Source organism: Marmota marmota, unplaced genomic scaffold (assembly GCF_001458135.2).
Source record: "Marmota marmota marmota unplaced genomic scaffold, marMar, whole genome shotgun sequence".
NCBI lineage: Eukaryota > Metazoa > Chordata > Mammalia > Rodentia > Sciuridae > Marmota > Marmota marmota.
In genome coordinates, this window is record NW_026000037.1 from 2,108,290 (window position 1) to 2,128,927 (window position 20,638).

A 20,638-nucleotide genomic window follows, 5' to 3' on the forward strand; every position below is an offset into this window, starting at 1 on the left:
TGACATCAGATCTCTGCCATGTTGGTATCCTATGTGAATGGCAGCATTTCGTTCCCCTTGCCGGGCAACCAAAGCAACGGGTGAGTCCTGACCGGCCCTCAGCAGGACCCGGACCGAGAAGCAGTTTAAGCAGGCTCCTAGCCCTGGGCCAGGGCAGTTCCGGGAGCCGGAACTCGGCCGCTCCGTGCTTGGTGTATGCTCCGATAAGAGTAGGCTCCACGAAGCAGCCCCCGCGGGCTCAGTTCCGGGAGCCGGAACTCGGCCGCTTAGTGCTTGGTGTATGCTCTGATAGGAGCAGGGTCCAAGAAGCAGCCTCCGCAGGCTCCCCAGCCCTGGGCCAGGGCGGTTCCGGGAGCCGGAACTCGGCCGCCCCGCGCTCGGTGTTCGCTCCGATAAGAGCAGGTTCTAAGCAGCACCCAGGCACTGAGCCCGAGCAATCTGTCTGCAAGCTGCAGGCGAATGGCAGCCTGAAATTACCTGTTCTATGGCTGAATGAGCTGCGGTCAGTCGAAAACAGGGATGGTGACGTCAGCTTTCCAACATGGTGTCCGCTGGCCTCCTCTGTGGTCTGACCCGTGTGGAGAACCGAGATGGACCGCTTCCTTCCCCGTCTCGAACCCAGAGTTCAGCCCTGAGTACGGTGCTTGCACGGCTGGCAGAAACTGCAGCGCTGTATTCCTGCGTCGCTATCTCCTCGTTTCCCAGCGCGCGCTGCAGACTCTAGCCGTGGGGCGATTTGCTGAATAAGCAGCGTGACCCTCCGTGCAACAAACCTCTCGCGTTTGAGTCCCCGTAGCCGATCCTCGTGCGATGGAAATCCTTCCTCCAGGTTCCGGAGCACCCCACTATTGCTGGAAATTCCTAACAAGATAGCCTTTAGCCGTCCTGACTTGTCATACTCCCACACAGTGAAGCAGCACACGGGGGCAATGCACTCCCCTCTCCGCCATCTTCCTAATCCTGTTTGTTTGTTTTTTGAGTGTTTTTTTGGTACTGGGGATTGAACCCAGGGGCACTGTACCACTGTGCTAAATCTCTAAACCTTTTTGTTTTGAGACAGGTTCTTAATAAGTTCTGACAGTCTCGCAACTTAAGTTGCTGAGGCTAGCCTCGAACTTGCAACCTTCCCACCTCAGCATCCTGTGCCACTGGTGTTTCAGGCATGTACCACTGCACATGGTCATGTAACTTTTGAATTCCTGTATTCAAAAAACTTAAGAATTCATGAGCATATTGTTTTTTTAACCCTTTTGATCACATTGCTGGTCCTGTCAAATCCAATGTAACTGTCTTTTAAGATGAATTTCTGTGACTAGCAAACCTATGTGTGCAACGAGTTGGTTTTTCCTGATGAAGCAGTAATGAATATTTTGACCACCTGCGAAAATGAATTTTAGACAGAAGGAAATTGATAAGAGGATTTTTCTTTTAGTTTTCCCCACTTCCATAGCAAATTTCAGAAAGAGTATGAATTATATTTTGATCAGATGAATGTCTTAGAGATGAGAACACTGTAAGAATCATTGTAAGCAGAGGAGTATCTGTGTTAACAAAAAGTGACACTTAACATTTAACTCCTCCTCCCGAATGCCTGGCAGTTGATTCCTTTGCTGTCTTTATAGTTTTGCCATCTCCAGAATGTCCTATACATTCCTTTACAAAATTCCTGTAGTTGAATAATGCAATATGCAGCCTTTTAAGGTTGGCTTTTTTCACATAGTAGTAAAACATTTAAAGTTTCTCCTGTTCCTGGATAACTTATTTCCTTTTAGCTACAAAAATATTCTATTGCCTTCCTTGCCTTTAATTTGTGTGTGTAGTAATTACGAAGGAGTTATTAGAGTTTTGCTCACTGTTCCTGATTGATAGGTAAACATTCATGTTGAAAAGTTTTATTATGGAGGATTTGTTTGAAGCTCTGTAGAATCCATTTATTTAAAATGTTCAGATTTGCTTTTAGGTAGAGTTTAATTAACAGTTTGTCTGCAGATTAGCCTCTTGCAGGTTGTTCATTGGTTTTCAGTCCTATATTATTGAAACATTGAAAAGTACCATGTAAGTTCGTAAATTGACATTTTGTTTTGTATAGAAACCTCATGTCTGTTTGATTATTGTGAGTTAGAGAATACTATCCTATGCATATGCTAAATCAGATTTTTAGATTTGTACTTAATATTAAGTCTACTGTCATTTAGAGATCCTGATTACCTTGTTATTAAATATATAGCACAGTGGTCATATTGAGTTCCTCTTACTGTCAGTCACAGGCACTAAGGCCCAGGCATGGGGTGTGTCTCTTTCTGTGTCTCTCATCCCCTCCCAAGTGCATCTGAACAAACCTGCATGTATAATTCACCACAGTGCTGTTCCACAGTAATTGTCCTCTCAGAATTTCACTACTCTGAATAGATTTTAGGAAATCCATGCTGTTGCTAATGAGAATTGTTACTCTGGTAATCTTGATTGTTTGATATCAGGGCTTTGTTCATTAGTAGGAGTTTCTTTAAAAATAATGTTCAGAACTTTTTGATGATCAGAAGAAATTTGATTTAATTAAAGGGAGGATAATGCATTGACCTGATATGTAAACCAAGAGAAAAAAATAACATGCTTTCTTTGCCTGTTTTTCCTGAAATGGGGATTGAGATAGCTGCCTGCCTGCTGATGTGCTTTGAACATGTCCCTAAAGTTTAAATAGATCAAGAAATGTCAGAAATGACACATTCGTTATGGGTGTGTAATATTTTTGTTTTCACATGCTTTGGGGAATGAGTGAGTTGTATCTTTTTTAAATTCTCAATTTCTATCAGTATGCTTGCTATGCAGAATGTAAATTTTGTTTAAATAGTTATCTATGTGTTTGGTGAATCATTTGAAATAATCTTATGTCTTGCTTCCTGGTGCTGATACTCATTTATTGCCTGTTATTTCAGTATTGGAAAGAAAATTACATTCAGTGATGGAGTAAAGGAAATTACTTGAATATTGTTTTTTGATAGGTAATGAGTTGTTAAACATGCCTTTTGTTTTTTAAACTATGCATAATTTTTCTTTTTTTAAAAATTTTTTTAGATGTATAGACCTTTATTGTATTTATTTACTTATATGTGATGCTGAGAATCGAACCCAGGCCTCACACATGCTAGGCAAGCGCTCTACCAGTGAGCCACAGCCTCAGCCCCTGGACATAATTTTTCTTGTAGATTAAAGCATCTTTTTAAAAACAAGTGTTAGGGGTTAGGTAAACAGATTTTTATAACTGTGTTATTAAAAAATCAGTTCCTTAGGTGCTGGGAATGTTGCCGACCGGGTTTTAGCTCAACTCTTAACAGAAATGGATGGGATTGAACAGCTAAAGGATGTGACAATTTTGGCAGCTACTAATCGCCCTGACAGGATAGACAAGGTAAGAAAGAAGGTATTGTGGATGTCTTGAAGTCAAGAATGAGATCATTGATTTTATTTGTGTGATTTGGGGAGGGTGCGGAGGGGGTCAGATAACTTTGTAATTAGTTTTTCATTACAGGATATTGGAGGAGGTGAAACAGGTTCCCTGCTCACCTACGTGCAGCAGAGTTTTTTGTTTGTTTGTTGTTTCTTATAGACTGGCAGCAGGGGACAGTAGAAGCCTAGGATTCATTGTGAGGCAGTCCCCTAGGGTACAGGGAAGCTGCCTGGGCAGATGGAGTCTCTGTTCCCTGAGAAGCCACCTGTTGTAGGTTTGATTCCGGGGAAGCTGGTAGAAGACACCAAATAGGAGGACTAGAAACAAGCCTGGGCTGTTGCAGCCTGTCCTTGCCCCAGGGTGTTGCATTCCCAGCACAGCCTTCCTTTATTCTTGGTAACCATAAATGGGAAAAGGGGGCAGCTGGGCTGGTCCAAGGCTGCTGTCCTGTAAAGTATCTTAAATTAAAGGAAAGGAAAAAAGAAAAGCCGTGTGTGTGTTTGTGTGTGTGTGTAAATTTTTTTTAACTGCTCATGGTTCCATGTTAATGAAACTCCTTTGTAACTCTGCAGTGCCTTCTCCTTCATTCTTGCATGGAATTTTCATTGTATTTCTCTAGAGAATCGAAGTTTTAAGATTCTGTTTTTTTGTTTTTTCCATCTACTTTATTTATTTTTGAAAGATGTTTTCAGCATTTCCATCTATTTTAATGTAAATTTCTAGTTATGTCATACTAGTTAGATTCAAGTAATCACTACCAATGAGTGCTGGTAGAATAAAATCAGTCTTTAAATAAACATTTACGACATCTTCCTGTAGTGAAATGAATCATTTTTATCACTTTTATAGTCCAGAAGTAGCTATGATGGGAATAAAATAGTTGACAAAAGAATTATAGGGCTGATGTTAAGTTGTAGAGATTTATTTTTAGGCTATTCTAATGTCAAAAGAGATATATATTATAATAATTTTCGCTACATTTCATCCAGATGTTTGGTCTTTTAATTAACTAACACATTTTACATTCCTGTTGCCTGTTAACACATATCCCTCTATGCAGATGGTCTTGGGGTGGTAGATTAGAATGGGGAAAATTCTTGAACTGTCAGAATAAGATTGATATCCTCATGTTGTCCATGTGTTTTACATATTTGGTGTAGTTTGGGGGATAATATTTGTTTCATATAATATGGGGAAACTGAAGCTGAAATTTCCTGGGGATTCTGGTGCTGTAGCTAAGGAAGTAAGACATATAGCTCAGAAATCATATTATTCTAGTTCCTGGTATGTCATGTTTACATGTTAAACTCATTAATTGTGATGTAGCACACTGGGCTGAGTGAAGTAATTACTTGTTGTCTCTGGTGGTTTGCTGTAGTCTCCATAGGCCTTTTAGCCCTTCCTCCAGCTTACAGATGAATGCAGAGAAGATGCATCCTCGAATGTCCATTTTGCATAAGAGTAACAGGACGTGACTGGAGAGTTGAACTTTAATGAGATTATGTAGACTCATTAGGTTGATATTAGTATGGATTTCCTAAGCATCAGGAGACTTTAGAACATCAGGGAACTAATTTATTATTAATGCTCAATCATAGTTAAATGTCCAGGCTATTGGAGTTTATAAGGGTTCAATCCTTGACATTTTGTGCATTGGTGTTGAATCTTTTTGTTTCTTTATGTATTTAATTAATTAATTAATACATATTAGGGATTGAACTCAGGAGCATTTAACCACTGAGCTACATCCCCAACCCCCCTTTTTTTGCATTTTATTTAGAGACAGAGTCTTATTGAGTTACTTAGCACCTCACTGAGGCTAGCTTTTTATTATTATTATTATTAATTTATTTTACAGTAGAATGCATTTTGAGATATTTACACAAATAGAGCACAGCTTCTCATTCCTGTGGCTGTACATGGTGCAGATTCACTCTAGTAGTGTAATCAAACATGTATGTAGGATAATAAGGTCTGTCTTATTCTACCCCGTCCTTCCCATCCCCACAGCCCCACCTCTCCCCTCACTCCCCTCTACACAAACCAGAGTTTCTTCATTCTTCCCTATCCACTCACCAACTATGGCTTAGCATCTGCTTATCAGAGAAAACATTCAGCTTTTGTTTTTTGGGGGGATTGGCTTACTTCACTTAGCATGATATTCTCCAGTTTCATCCATTTACCCTCAAATACCATAATTTCATTCTTATTTAAGGCTAATATTCCATTGTGTTTAGGTACCACATTTTCTTTATCCATTCATCTGTTGAAGAGCACCTAGATTGGTTCCACAGTTCAGCTATTGTGAATTGTACTGCTATAAACATTGTTGTGGCTGTATCACTATAGTGTGCCGATTTTAAGTCCTTTGGGTATAAAACGAAGATGTAGGAAAGCTGTGTGAAATGGTGGTTCTATTCTCAGTTTTCTGAGGAATCTCCATACTGCTTTTCATAGTGGCTGCACCAATTTGCAGTCACACCAGCACTTTATGAGTCTGCCTTTTCCCCACATCCTCATGAAGCTGCCTTTGAACTCATGATCTTCCTGCCTCAGCTTTCCAAGTGACTGGGATTACAAGCGTGCACCACCACGCCTGGCCCTTGATGTTGAATATTAAGGGAAAAAAAGGATTCTGTCTTCTCTGTTGGGTGTTAAACAGGCCTCAACCTAGTTTCAGTTTGTTGAATAATTTTATATTTAGTCTCTTCAGGTACTTTAGAACTTATGCCTACAGTGTAATAGACTGTTTTTTAAAAAGATATTTTTAGTTGTAGATGAACATAATAATTTTATTTATTTTTGTATGTGGTGCTAAGAATTGAACCCAGTGCTTCCTGCATGTTAGGCAAGCGCTCCACTACTGAACCACAATCCCAGCCTGACAGTTTAAAAGACTCTTAAGAATAGCTATTGTACAAATTATATTTACAGTAGTGATTTTCTTGTAATTTGTAGAACTTTTAAAATTTGATCTGAAGCATTATGGAAAAGATTCCCAAATGAGGAAAACTTTGGAAGTTATGTAGAAGTCTTGAATAATTTGGGATTCAGAATTATTTTTTTGTTTGACTCATGGAAGGTAATAATGTGAAAAGCTGAATATTGTGCTTGTGCTCATGCACTAAATATTTAAAACCTACTATTTTAGTTTGTTTCAGCTTTAAAATGATGCCAAAAAGGAGGATCACAAGTTCAAAGCCAGCCTCAGCAACTTAGCAAGGCCCTGCCTCAAAAGATAAAAAGGGATTAGGGGATGTGGTTCATCAATTAAGCACTCCTGGGTTTAATCCCCAGTACCAAAAAAAAAAAAAAAAAAAGAAAGAAAAGAAAAGAAAAAGCCAAAATATGTAATTTTCTGATACTTGGCTGTATTTTACCACTGCAGTTTCATGAATTTGTGAGAAAAGAGGTCTCTTATATAACACAAACAGCAAGATCAAGGTAATGACTCTGGAGGAAATGAGATTGACATGTGTAACAGAGGACAGAGATAATAGGGACAGGAATGGCAGATGCAACAAGTGGTAGAAAGGCCTGAATGAGAGACAGTGAGATAGATACAGACCTTGGAAGAGCAAGGCAGGCAGGCAGAAGCAGAGCACAGTTTCTGATTCTAGCTCTGTTACTAACAAATTGTGTTTTTAGAAATTATTTAGCCTCTTAGTTTTCTGTGTCTATCAGAAATGTTCTAAATAATCTCTGATACATCATTCAAATTATACAAAGACAGACAATAAGAGATTTCAAATGCTACATAAAAGGATGCTGTTTACCAAGCAGGTTTTTGCTTTCTGGTTTTTATTTCAGCAACTACCTTCCCATACTTACTTGTAAAGTTCCTTTCTTCAAACAGATCATAAAACAAGCAAATATCCAGGTGTGCAAAAAGTCACTTTTCTTTGTAGCCATGTAATTTTCAGAAAAACAGGGAACAAGCCATAAATCAGCCTTAAGGCTGGTGGTGTGTAACAAAAACTTTAGTTGACAGTTGAAGAATACTTTGAGTTTTTCACTTAATATTTATTACTCTTTGAAAAAGGAAAACTTGTTAAGCTACATATTTCTTGGTTCACAGATGTCTGATCAGCCTATAGTATTTTGGTCTATTTAATATGCTTTTAACTATTTCAAAAAACTGCCAAAAAAGTAAAAATAATTTTTGGACTAATTTGGGGAACTATTTTTAAAGTGCATAGAGAATATTATCAATAATAATGAAGTGCCATTTTCATGTCTGGCATATTTGTGTGTGTGTGTGTGTCTCTGTCTGTCTGTTGAAAGGGTGTGTTTCGAAAGTATCAGGGTCATGTAATGAAAGAATGTTCAGTTCCTTTCTTTGCAATACGTATAATCTGATTCGAAATATACATGTAAATTTTAATACATTATAATCATAAAATGTGAACAATCTCAACTAAGCCTGTGGTGCTGTGGTGACATGTGCACCCCAGCAGACGTGGGAAGTTTGGCCTGTGTTGCTCCTGCTGTTTGACATGCTACTTGAGGACTGCCTTGGCATTGCAGTTGCTGTGTCTCAACACAAGATGGTGGTGCTCACCTGAAACATTGTCTGAGTGCAGACCCTGCCGCTCCTCAAAGCTCATCCCCTCTGTTCAGAGGAGCAGCTTAAGGGGATGAGGAACTAGCTTTGCTTTAAAAAGTAATAGTTGAAGTGTGAATAAACAAACACTCAGGCTCAGTGTACAGTTTATTTTAAAATTGATTTCAGGGAATTGTGCAGGATTAGTGCTGCACGTACATGTATCCTCTCTTAGGAAAGTAATGTTTACCATCAGCCAATGTAGTAGTTTTATTTACTTTTTAAGTAAAGATACAAATTTTTTAAAAAAATTTAAATTAATTCTTATAATTAAATATATGCTTATCATGTATCCAGTAGTAAAAGAGGTCTTGTATTGTTTGTAGAGTTCTGTGGGGGTTTTTTTGAGCCTTTTACTTATTGTGCTAGGCACAACCCTTCCCAAGCATTAGTGTTTTTAGATGATTTTTTTTTAAGTGCACATCATTGGAAAGGGGCTATTACCTAATTCCAGGTATTTACCCAAGAGAAATAAAAACATTTGTCCATGCAAAGACCTATGGAGAAGTATTTATAGTAGCTTTATTTTTAATCACCTAAACAACCCAAATATTCACTACCTGATGAGTGGATAAACAAATTATGTCATGTGCATACAGTGAAATATTATTAAGCCATAAAAGTAGTAAATTACTAATATATACAAAATACAAATGCATCTCAAAAATGTTATGATAAATTTTAAAAGCCTGATACAAAAGGCTTAGTAGACAGTATACTTATTGATTCCATTTATAGAACACTTTGGAACAGCAGGGCTATAGGGTCAGAAATGAGTTGTGGGCCTCAGAGAATTTTTCATAAAGTGATATGAAGAAGCTTTTTGCGATAATGGAATTTATATGTTGGTTTTGGTGGGGATTATAGGGCTGTATATATGTATCCAATCAGAAACTTAAAAAATTAAAAAGAATAATTTTACCTTATGTGAAGTATACCTTAATAAACATGGCCATTACAAAAAGACAATTGAAAAAAAAAACTTTTCATAGAAAAGGCAAAGGAAATTGCATGCTTCTTTTGGGCAAATACTTCTCCTCATTCGGAGACAGGGCTTCTGCTACACTGCTCCCTTCCCAGGCTCTAGGAGCCCACCACCATGGGCCTTATCCCTGCTACCTGGGGCTCAGGGCCACCTCAGCAGAGAGGGCATTGTGCTTTCAGACTTCCCTCCCTGGCGTTTGTTCAGGGTAGAGCAGGAAGAATTTTAGTGCTGGAATAATTCTTAGAGAATTTGTGTCTTAGTTAATTTGTGTCTCCTCTCCACTCTGAAAAAAAAGTGGTGCTTTTAATAGCTTGCCAGATCCTCACCAGTCCAACCTTTAGGAAGAGTGTACTGATTGGGGATAGACTCTCATTTGGGGATTTATGGGTGCAATAGATACAAACATTCATGAAAATTCCGTTCAGATTGGTGATCTCATGATGCAGAGAGATGGAGAATAACCTCCTTTTATCATAGAAGGACTTAGGAATTTTATACCAGTTTTACTTCACAGATATGAAAGGAAAGTGTCTACTTTTAGGAGATGGGGTTGTACAGAATTATTATTTCTGTATTGGTGAATTAAGTAATTTGATTTTTAAAAACTAATCACGATATCTAGAAGTAATTATTTTGACGGAATATTCAAGAGCCAGAAGCTCTGGATTCATTTTTTACATATGACTGTGGGTTACTTATTTAATGTCTAAACCTCATGTACACATCTGGAAAGTAAGGTGTTGTTTTTAAACTTGTTGGAGGGGTATTTTTGCTGATTTGTCTACCCTTTAGCTCCATAACTGTTGAGCCCCAGTGTAAGACATCCACGTTTTCCTGCTCATTCCCCTGTGAGGCTTACTGAGCCTCCACCTGCAGCATGTTCATCTTAGTCACAATAATTTTCAGGAGAAGTGTGTCCATATAACCACATAGGTATAAATGAAATCACACCTAGTGACTTAGTGGTAAGAGAGTTAGGGACTGAAAAAAGATGTTTATTGCCTTCCAGAGATTTAGGCTGAGATGTGAGGACCCTGGCATACCAATAGCACCCATTATGGTTTATGTATTCAGTATACCCGGTAGAGTGCATGGCCTCTATACAGGTTTAATAACATTCTGTCCACTGTACTGACACAAAATCAGATTGGAGAGGAAATGTAAGTGATCTTTTTATTCTTACTGTATAAGAAAAATTGTAGCCGATACTATTTTTTAACAACCATGTTTCATGTCATATTGTTCACACTCCATTAATTAACTGAATGCATGTTGGGAAGGAGTTCTGCTTTCTGTAAAGGAGGAGAGGTGACAAAAATGGAACTTCAGAGTCAAATCAGAGCAAGTCACTTGACCTTTGTTTTCTCTGTGGTGAAGAGGGACAGACAGGAGGTCTGCATTCTATCTTCACCAAAACCTTTTTTAGCTTCCCTCCCTCTATCCTGCCCCACCTTTTCCTCCTCCCCCTGTCTTCCCTCCCTTCCCATTAAGAGATCGACCAGAGCTATATTGTTAGTGCAGAGAAAAATCAAAGAAATTGGATCTCAGATAGAGGTGAGACCTGCAAAATTTGAGGATCTTAGACATTGTAAGTGTAGAAAATAGTTTCACTGAAAAAAGTAGTGTGTAACTCTGTATTCTGCATACTTCTTTTTTCATTTTAAGGGATATTTTGCTAAAATGATATTTTGAGTAGGTAATATATACGATGTGACATATGGAAAGATGCATGGTAATATCTTGCTTTCACCTATGTAATCAACCTTCTTTCCTTCACCTCATTATTAGTCTCTTATTTCTCCTTTCAGTGTTGCTTTATTATAATACAAGGGTGGCATGCATGTGTGCACACACATACTCCCCTCCCCGAATGTACAAAATGTGGGAAACTGTGTTCAGCACTTTGCTCTTCTGTTTAGCTCTGTGCCTTGGAGACTCCTCTTCTCCTCAGTTTCTGGTCTTCCTCACACTCTCATAGGCTTCACATGCTCAAAACCACTTATTCCTAGACTCTGTGACATGGCCATCTGGACTGCTGTCAGTCTTTTCCCCATGCCCCTGATAGTGCTGCAGAGAGGAACCTTGTCCCCACGTCCTCTGTGCTTGCTTGGGTAGTGAGATTGCTGTGTTGAGAACATGCACTTGTCATTTTGTTGGATGGGGTCATACTTCCTCCCCACATTCTGTACTTTGATCAGTAGTTGGAATGTGTCAAGGTCTCCAGGTTGGAACCAGTAATTGGTAGTTAATTCTAATAGTTAAATAAAGAATTACTAAAATATTTTACTTTTAAATTAAAATATAAACATACATTAATTTGTGGTTTGTTTTAAGGCAAACGATTTTCTTTGAGAATAGTCTGTTCATTGGAGTTAGATATTATCTCTTATCTAAACCACATTGTATTGATTTCAGTGTTTTGCTTCTATAGAGTCAGAAATTAAAATACTTTACACTCTGAATGTTCTCATTCTTTTAAAACTGTTTGGCTCATACCATACCAATTTACGTGTTATTTTAGTTATCCATCTATATTAAGTCTTTCCTAAGTATTTATCTTTGTTTTCTTAGAAATAATAATGTTCTTTTAATAGTCATTTTATTGATTTATACATTATTTACTTATATAACATTTAATATTTTTTTTTGCTTTGTTTTTTAGTACTGGGGGTTGAACCCAGAGATCCTTTGCCAGTGGACTACATCTTCAGTATTATTATTATTATTATTATTATTATTATTATTATTATTATTATTATTACTATTTTGAGAAGGTTCTCACCAAATTCCTTAGGACTCACTAAGATGCTGAGGCTGGCCTTGAACTTGCGATCCTCCTGCTTTAGGCTCCCAAGTTGCTTGGGATTACAAGTGTGCCCAGTATTATTGAGTATTTTTTAACCTAGAATTTTTGATTTGAGGATTTTTGTCAATATTTTGTAACTGATGAGTCACCCTGTTATACTAAATGCTTATTAGTAAATGCTAATTGAATGAAAGAGAAGAAAGAAAAGATGTAGTATAGAAACAGACTCAACTGACTCTTGGCATACACCCAGAAGGAGGAAGCAAAGAAGAGATAAGGGGGAAGGCCGTGACTGGGATGATGTTAGCCAGGGTATTTAGCATGCCATGGCTGAAGGGTCTAGGAAGTAATGGCTTTCTCTCTTCCTGCCTAGCTTCCTCTACTCAAATATCAAAAATTAAGATAAAATGGGATAGTATGCATGTGGGTCCCTTTTTACTCATTTGGCTTTCATTTTCCACCTTGCTTATTCTTGAAAATTGTAGCATTTCCTATCAGAATTGATAAGCTAGATGTACTGAGGCTTACAGAGCTTTAGACCAAATTATAATGATGAAGGCTCAATTTAGATAATATTATGTTTTGAGACTCTAATTACAGGCTGTTCCTTTGAGTGACCAGTAATTCTCATTTTTTCCGAACTCATAGAACTTGTCATCAACCTTGACCACCATTTCAGTTTTGTGTTAACTGTTGCAAGGACTGGTCAAGGGAAAAATGGGTGAAGCCCTGCAAAATTAATCACCGCTGTCATTCATAACATTTGAATTTCTGCAGTGAGTTGTTAGCATAGTTCCCATACTTTCTGGCCAGGAACCACTGGTAGCGCATGCCTGTAATCACAGGGGCTCCAGAGGCTGAGGCAGAAGGAGTTCAAAGCCAGCCTCAACAATGGCAAGGTGCTTAGCAACTCACAGAAACCCTGTCTGTCAATAAAATACAAAGTAAGGCTGGGGATGTGGCTCAGTGGTTGAGTGCCCCTGAGTTCAATCCCCAGTACCAAAAAGAAAAAAAAAAATTCTGTAGTTTCTGATCTGCCTTTATCTTTTTTGACCTCTTTTGTCTTGCCTTTATTGAAAAATACTGAGGAATTCTAACAAAAGCATTACTCATATACTAACAAAAAAGCTTTAGTGTACTGATGACATCATTTTGTTCATTACTATTTAAAAAAATTTTTTTTAGTTGTCAATGGACATTTATTTATTTATTTTATTTATATGCGGTGCTGAGAATTGAACCCAGTGCCTCACACATGTGAGGCAAGTGCTGTACCACTGAGCCACAACCCCAGCCCTATTCTTTACTATTAACCAGTAAAAATTAAACTGACACGAATGAACTGTAGCATACCTTACTTTGCTTGTGTGTGGTGCCTCTAGGTACGTAGCCTGCATCAGTACTGAGGCTTGGTGCGTGGAAACTGTTCTGCTATCAGGGTCAAGAAATTTTATTCTGTCATCTTAATATTCAAATAGGTTGTTTGGTTGAATCAAATTCCCAAGACTTTTTTGTACAATGAACCTTTCCTTTTAAGTTACTAAAGGATGAGTGATATTCAAGGTGATGTTTACCAAACTTTACAGGCAGCTTTGACTTTCATCATCCCTGATCCAGGGCCCATGGCACTGTCCCAGATGCCCATTTGTCCTTTGTTTCTTGTCCTTCTGCTGCTGCATTGATGATTGCACATCACCCTTGTGCTTCTCAAGTGCAGATTTAAAACGTTTCCTCAGGATGTTTTGATGTGAGCATACAGTGGCTCCAGATAGCATATTCCTTTTAACTTTGCCCCTCGGCCATTTCTGATGTCTAATGCAGTTCATAACTAATGAAGGACAATAACAGGAAGAAAGATTTTTGATGTTGTAGTGATAACTATACTTCTTATACATAGGTCTCTCTCTCTACATTTGTATCAGTCTTCTTTAATATTAAAGGTAGAATTTAGAGCTATTAATTTGGCCATATCTTTTAGGTTGTGAATAGTGTTTTTCTTTTCTTTCTTTTTTTTCCTCTTATTTCTTCCCTTTTTTTTGTTCCTTTTGGTACAGAGAATTGAACCCCGGGGTGCTTACAACCCTAGATGTACCACTGAGGTACATCCCAACCTCTTTTTATGTTTTTTATTTTGAGAAGTATCTTAAGTTGCTTAAGACATTGCTAAGTTGGTAAGGCTGGCCTCAAACTTGCAATCCTCCTGCCTTAGCCTCCATAGTCTCTGGGATTCCTGGCATGAGCCCATGAGCCTGGCTGCCAATAGTGTTTCAAGTCTGCTCTTACTCTTTATCCAGATGTGTCCTACATATGTGTAGATTAAATTCTGCTTTGCATTCATTCCTCAGTGTAAAATTACCCATATTATTTTATCATGTATATTTTACTTTCTGAAAATTGACCTTTTATTTTTTCAGGAGAAGATTTTTGAGGTTTTTTTTTCCCTAGAGGGGAAAAAATGTCTCAAAAATCTATTCTATTACAGTGTGAAAGTGAAAAATGGACTTTTTTTAACTGAAAAAAATGTTTAAAATATCTAAAATTTTTTATAACTATTGTTATAAAAAGGTATTCATGTAAGACTAGAAGACCAGATTCAAAGAAGAACACAGTGGTTAATTCCGTTTTTATGAAATTTTATTCAATAACATTACATAATCCTTTTCATTGTAAAAGGAGAAGAATGTTTCTGCTGCTGCCTGTGTGCCTGGGAGAGCGTGGTCAGTCGGGTCAGACAGGTCGTCAGTGCAGCCCTTTAGCACCTCTGCTTCTCCTGCAGATGCTGTGGGTTCCTGGCTGCCTTTCATCTTTTCTAGGAAGAATCACTGTTAATGTCTCACATGATCTCCTTGTAATGTTTGGACTATTTAGTATGAAGATGAGGCCCTAGCCCCAAACAGCTGATATGTTCTTTGTTAAGCATAGTAAGTCCTTACTGGACCTGTGTATATCCTAATATTTAATTTCACTTCATGAATGTGAATTTTAAGACAAAACTTATTTACTAGAAGATTCAGTTTTTAAAATTGATATCATATGATACAAGTTGGGCCAGAAGCATTCCACATGATTTACTTTATAAGTAAAGTAATTGAATTAATTGAATTCCATCTTCAAGTTTTTCATTGAAAAGAAATTCTTTTTTTAATATTTATTTATTTTTAGTTGTAGTTGGACATAATACCTTTATTTTATGTAGTGCTGAGGATCAAACCCAGGGCCTTGCCCCTGCTAGGTAAGTGCTTTACCACTGAGCCACAACCCCAGCCCCTGAACAGAAATCCTTTTGCAAAAAGTGACAAATGTCTGTGGTTTTGTGTGGTGACTTTGAAACCATCACCAGGAGGTCTGTCACATTCCTGGAGTCTTCCTTGCCACCTCTGGGAGGCACATGGGTGTGGTCTGAACAGTTGTTGCAGGTGAGCAGGGTTGGGAAGACTAGACACTCATCAGTGTCGGAGGCAGTGTTCACAGCAGCCTGGTCACCTTGGGCGTCTTCTGTGAAACAGCACATAGATTTTGCCAGTCAGGTATAATAAAATGAGAAGTCTTGGCTGCAGGAAGCCAGCCATCCCTGGGGACTGTACATCTCCAGAAGGAACCTGACTCCCAGTAGAAAAAGTGGTATCAAATATTTTCCAAGCCCTTCCTCCCCAATTCTGATTTATCATTCTTCTTTGAGAAATGAGCTTGAAAACTGATTTACAGAGATAATTGAGACCATTTCCCATGAAGTTCCTCCTGTGTCCCCATCTTACTGAGTACAGCTCAGCCCCGTTAGTTCTTCTTTTCCTCTTCTCTCCTCTACTCTTTCCTCCCTAAGTGAACCATTCTAGTTAGCGTCTGCAGCTCATGTAAGTTTTTAACATTTTTAGCTCTTCATCGATATTAAAAGTGAAATTGTGAAGGTACCAAGGATTGTCAAACAAAATTAAATGTTTTCTTACTGTCTTGAATTCCACAATTTCAGAATTGTTGACTCCCTACGCCTTGAAGCTTCGTATCCTTTAGCTCTAATGACTGTACAACTTTTTATTCTGCTAACAGTGTCTGACTCTGTAATTTTAGTTGAATTTAACAGTTACTTCATATGATACAAGTGGAAAAAAAATCTGAATCCACTCAGTCAATAAGTCTTTTTTTTTTTAATTAAAAAAGTGTCTGTTTTTTCTTTCTGCCTCAGTCCTATTGCTGTTCATTTCATAGCACTCTTTCCAGAAGAGTGTCTGTCTATTGTGATTGCTCTGCTAAGGTCCTCAAGAGCTCCCTGTTACTTCCTCACAAGTCCAACTCTTGGTTCCAGCTTTTTGATTTGCTGAAGTTGCCTTCCACATCCCCTTAGCAGGGTATTCTGTGTCCTCTGGAAGTGACACACTTTCTTGGTGCTCCCTTCTTTCTTTTCCTCCAGTTTGGCTTCCTTTATCTCTGCTGCCTTCATCTAAGACCATTCAGTTACCTGTCCTCAGCCATCAGTCTTAAGACCCTTTCCCGTGAGGTCCTTTGGGGGTTTTTGTTCTTATTTTTCACCTTTTACTAATTTGGCTCTCTCTCTCTTCTCTGGCCACTGCTTTTCTGTACCACTTAGCTCGGTTCCTGAGCCTCTCTAAGAGTTCATCTCTGTAGACTTTTCTTCTCCATCAGGGAATTTGTAAGTATCTTGAGAGCAGAGAGATCAAATCATGTTGGATAATTCTTGAATGATATTCCATGAACTTCTGTCCATTGACTGAAAATAAGGCAAAGATTTAGATATTTAATCTTCTTGGGGAGTCAATAATAAAGCCAATATCTGAGTAGAAGCCGTTTTTTTAAAATTATAATATCCCCACATTTATGAAGTCAGCAATTATATTTGTAAAAATTTCACATCAGCAGGGGGCAGTCAAACCAAAGTTCATTATGCTATCTTTATGAATATTTGAAATTTTATTTCTGTTAATTCCTCTACTGAGGACACTGGTTATACTTTAAAATCCATTTGCAAACAAATTTCAAAACTCCTCTTGTTGATAGATTTAAGCAGTTGTGTTAAATTGTGTTTAGTTGTGTAAGGTAAATAGTTTTTTTTTTTTTTTCCTTTTTATGCTAAAAAAATTGGCCATCAGTATCATAAGATGTTTTTTTTAAAAAAAGTATTTGGCCAATTTACATAGAAATTTTTTTTCTATCTTTAAACAGTATTTCTTCTAAATTAACTTTCATAGAATATTCTTATTCTGTGAATTTGGGAAAAATTAGTTTTTTATTTAGAGGCTTCTGTAACATAACACTATCTAAAATGTAGTTTGGCAAATGCTTACAGTTTTATCTAGCATTTCTTCTAGAACTTTCCTCTGGCAAGCTGCAAACATCTAGATAGTCTCATCAGCACTTCATCCTCCTGAAGGCTCACCCAGCATTTATGTAAGAAGAAACACAGTTCACACTAAGCAGGGTTTAACGTATTCTAATAGTACGACTGCGTTTCCTGTTCACAGTGAGAAGATTCTGGAAAACCGCCTTGGTATACTTCTCCCTTCATATTAGGACAGGTAGAATATTTTATGCTAGCAGGCAGCAAAGGAAATGTGCTGGAATGCTGTTGAAGGGAATCTTTTCCTGTTCCACAAATGACACCTTAAACCTTTTAAGAATATAATTTTTAAAAAAGTGACAGGTCTACATTTGCTTTTCCTTCCTTCCTTTTTTTCCCCTTTTAAACTTTGCATGCATTGAGTTTAGAAATGCATTTAGTTGGGGAAAAAAAAAATATCCGTTATGTCTGGGGGGAAAAATCACCTTCCTGATATTTTGCTGTAAATCTTTGATAGTAATGACACAGGGTAAGTGTCAGAATAAATTTAGTAGTAATTATTACTTTCTCATCTCAATCTTTTTTTTTTTGTACCCCATATTGAACCCAGGGGCATTTTACCACTGAACTACATCCCTATCCCTTTTTGTTTTTTATTTTGAGAAGGACCTCACTTAGTTGCTCAGTACCTTGCTAAGTGGCTGAGGTAAGATCAAATAGTTTTTTTAGCTTTCTGTATCTGGCTTATTTCACTTTGCATAATGTCTTCAAGGTTCATCCATGTTGCCAGAAAAGGCAGAATTCTCTTTTTTTTTTTTTTAAGGTTGAATAGTATTCCTGTATGTGTATGTGTATTTCATCTTCTTTATTCATTCAGTTGTCAGTGGACACTTAAGATTGTTCCATATCTAAGTTGTTGTGAATAATTCTTTAGTGAACATGGAATGCAGAGATCTCTTTAACTTACTGATTTCTTTTACTTTGGTTGTGTACCCAGAAGTGGAATTGCTGAATCATATATTACTTATATTTTTATTTTTTTTGAGGAGCTTTTATTCTGTTTTTCATAATGGGTATACCAATTTACAGTCCCATCAGCAGTATAATCTTGCCAACATTTCCTTTTTTTTTTTTTTTGTCATTTTTAAAAACATTTTTTTAGTTGTAGTTGGACACAGTATCTTTACTTATTTTTATGTAGTACTGAGGATCAAACCCACTCTATTGCTATACCACTGAGCTATGGCTACACCCCCCCCTTTTGTCATTTAAATTTGTCTCTTTTTGTACCACTGAGTTACATCTCCAGTCTTTCTTTTTTGTTATATAGGGTTGGTCTGAGTTGAAAAGGCTGAGTTCAAATTTGTCATCCTCTTGCCTCAGCCTCTCAAGTATCTGGCATAACAGCTGTGCACTAATGACTTTTTGATATTAGCCATCCTAATAGGTGTGAGTTGGCATCTCCTGGTAGTTCTGATTTGCATTTTCCTGATGACGAATGATGTTGAACACTTCTTTACCTATCTGTTGCCCATTCATGTCTCCCTTAGAAAAACATCTATTTGGGTCCCTTGTACATTTTGTTATTTATTTTTTTGTTTGTTTTATATTGCTGTTAGGGTGTGAGTTCCTTATATATTTCGGATATTAACACCTTATTGATATTGTGCTTTACAAATATTTTCTCCCTTTCGCAAACCTTAATATGCTTAATATAACTCAACTATGGGTCTGATATAGAGTTAGATTTTTGTGATTCTAGTAAATATCTGAAAAAGACTGATGATCAGAGTATTTTGTATTTTAACAAGATTCCCAGATAATTGGAATCCCAGATAATTTAATGTGTGCTTATTACAAACGTTATAAAAGTTATAAATTCCACATGCAGATATTAGACCAATTGCAAATTAATGAGTACAATCTTGATAGTAAAATGTTATAAAAATCATGACTAACTTGTATGAAACTTGTAATTCTGATTTTATTTACCCTTATAACTCTATCAGTTGACAAAATTAAATAGTTTATACTAATTTAAAATGTAAAACTAGAATTTCCAGCAATTAGAAAAAAAAAAAGATTTAAGAAATACCTAGCTGACCAGGTATAGGGGCACACGCCTATAATCCCAGTCACTCAGAAGCAGAGGTTGTAGGAATACTGGTTTGAAGCCAGTCTCCGCAACTTAGCTAGACCTTGTTTCAAAATAAAAAATAAAAAGAGCTGGGAATGTAGATCAGTAGTAAACAGCTCCTGGGTTTATCCCCAGTTACTCCCCACCCCCACAAAAAGGAACATCTAGCTGCAAGATACCTGAAACATACAGTGTCATCTACAGAAAAGGATAGATGGGTCAAAGTGGAGGGCTCTCAACAACCGTAGTTTCAGAGACTGAAGACCATTTTATGAGAAGCAAAATATTTCAATGACTCTTGCCATTGAACGCTTGTTATTAACACACATTAAATTCCACATGCAGATATTACACCAATTGCAAATTAATGATTGGAATCTTGACAGTGAAATGTTATAAAAATCATGACTAACTTGTATGGAACTTGTAATTCTGATCTTATTTAGCCTTTAAAACACTATCAGTTGGTAAAATTAAATAGTTTATACTAATTTAAAATGTAAAACTAGAATTTCCAGATTTAAACCCTCTTAGCCAGGTGTGTACAATCTTGATAGTAAAATGTTATAAAAATCACACATGCCTGTAATCCCAGCAGCTTGGAAGACTGAGACAGGAGGATACTGTTTTTCATTTGTTATTCAGCCCTTCATTTTCCCTAAATATTTCCAATATAAATTCTAAAAAATAAACCTGTCATATGCATATATGTCTGTACATAAAAATTTGCTTATAGGAAAAAAAAAAAAAAAAAAGCCGGGCACGGTTGTGCACACCTGTAATCCCAGCGGCCTAGCAGGCTGAGACTGGAGAATTTCGAGTTCAAAGCCAGCCTCAGCAAAAGCAAGGACTAAGCAACTCAGTGAGACCCTGTCTATAAATAAAATAGAAAACACAGGGCTGGGGATGTGACTCAGTGGCTGAGTGCCCCTGAGTTCAACCCCTGGTTCCAAAACAAAAACCAAAAAAACCCCAAAAGATGTGACTATTTTAAAATGTTGAAGATCTGCAGAAATAAGCATATAATTTTTTTCTGCAATTTTTTTTTGCAGTGTGCATGCTTTTTTTGAAATTATTGTTAAAGGGGTATGTACGACATAATTACTTTTTAAATAATTGATTATACTAGTTTATAAATAGTTTTCTGTATATACCCAAATATATCTGTTCATATACAAATCTTCCTTCCCTAAAATTTTGATAATGTTATAAAGTAAGTCTCCTGAGATAAATTTTCTACCAATCCCTAGAGTCATAACTGGACATGTGCACTATGTCTCAATTCCTTGAGGAGTCAAGACAAACTCAGCCTGCACTGGATAGTGTATATCTCATCTAAATGTTAGTAGATAACCTGTTTTATGTAAGTGTA

The 20,638-nt window shown here is 37.2% G+C and overlaps 1 protein-coding gene across 6 annotated transcripts in view; it reads left to right on the top strand.

Moving 5' to 3' along the window:
- Nucleotides 1–20,638, top strand: part of Spata5 (spermatogenesis associated 5) — a 371,863-nt gene that overhangs the window by 219,755 nt on the left and 131,470 nt on the right. For 5 of the 6 annotated variants that reach the window (XM_048812010.1, XM_048812011.1, XM_048812012.1 and 2 more), the window contains one exon: nucleotides 3,280–3,406. The exons of the other annotated variant lie outside the window; for it this stretch is intronic. In XM_048812010.1, the coding sequence (XP_048667967.1) occupies nucleotides 3,280–3,406 (127 nt within the window). The remainder of the gene's footprint in view (nucleotides 1–3,279; nucleotides 3,407–20,638) is intronic. 6 annotated transcript variants of the gene reach the window in all.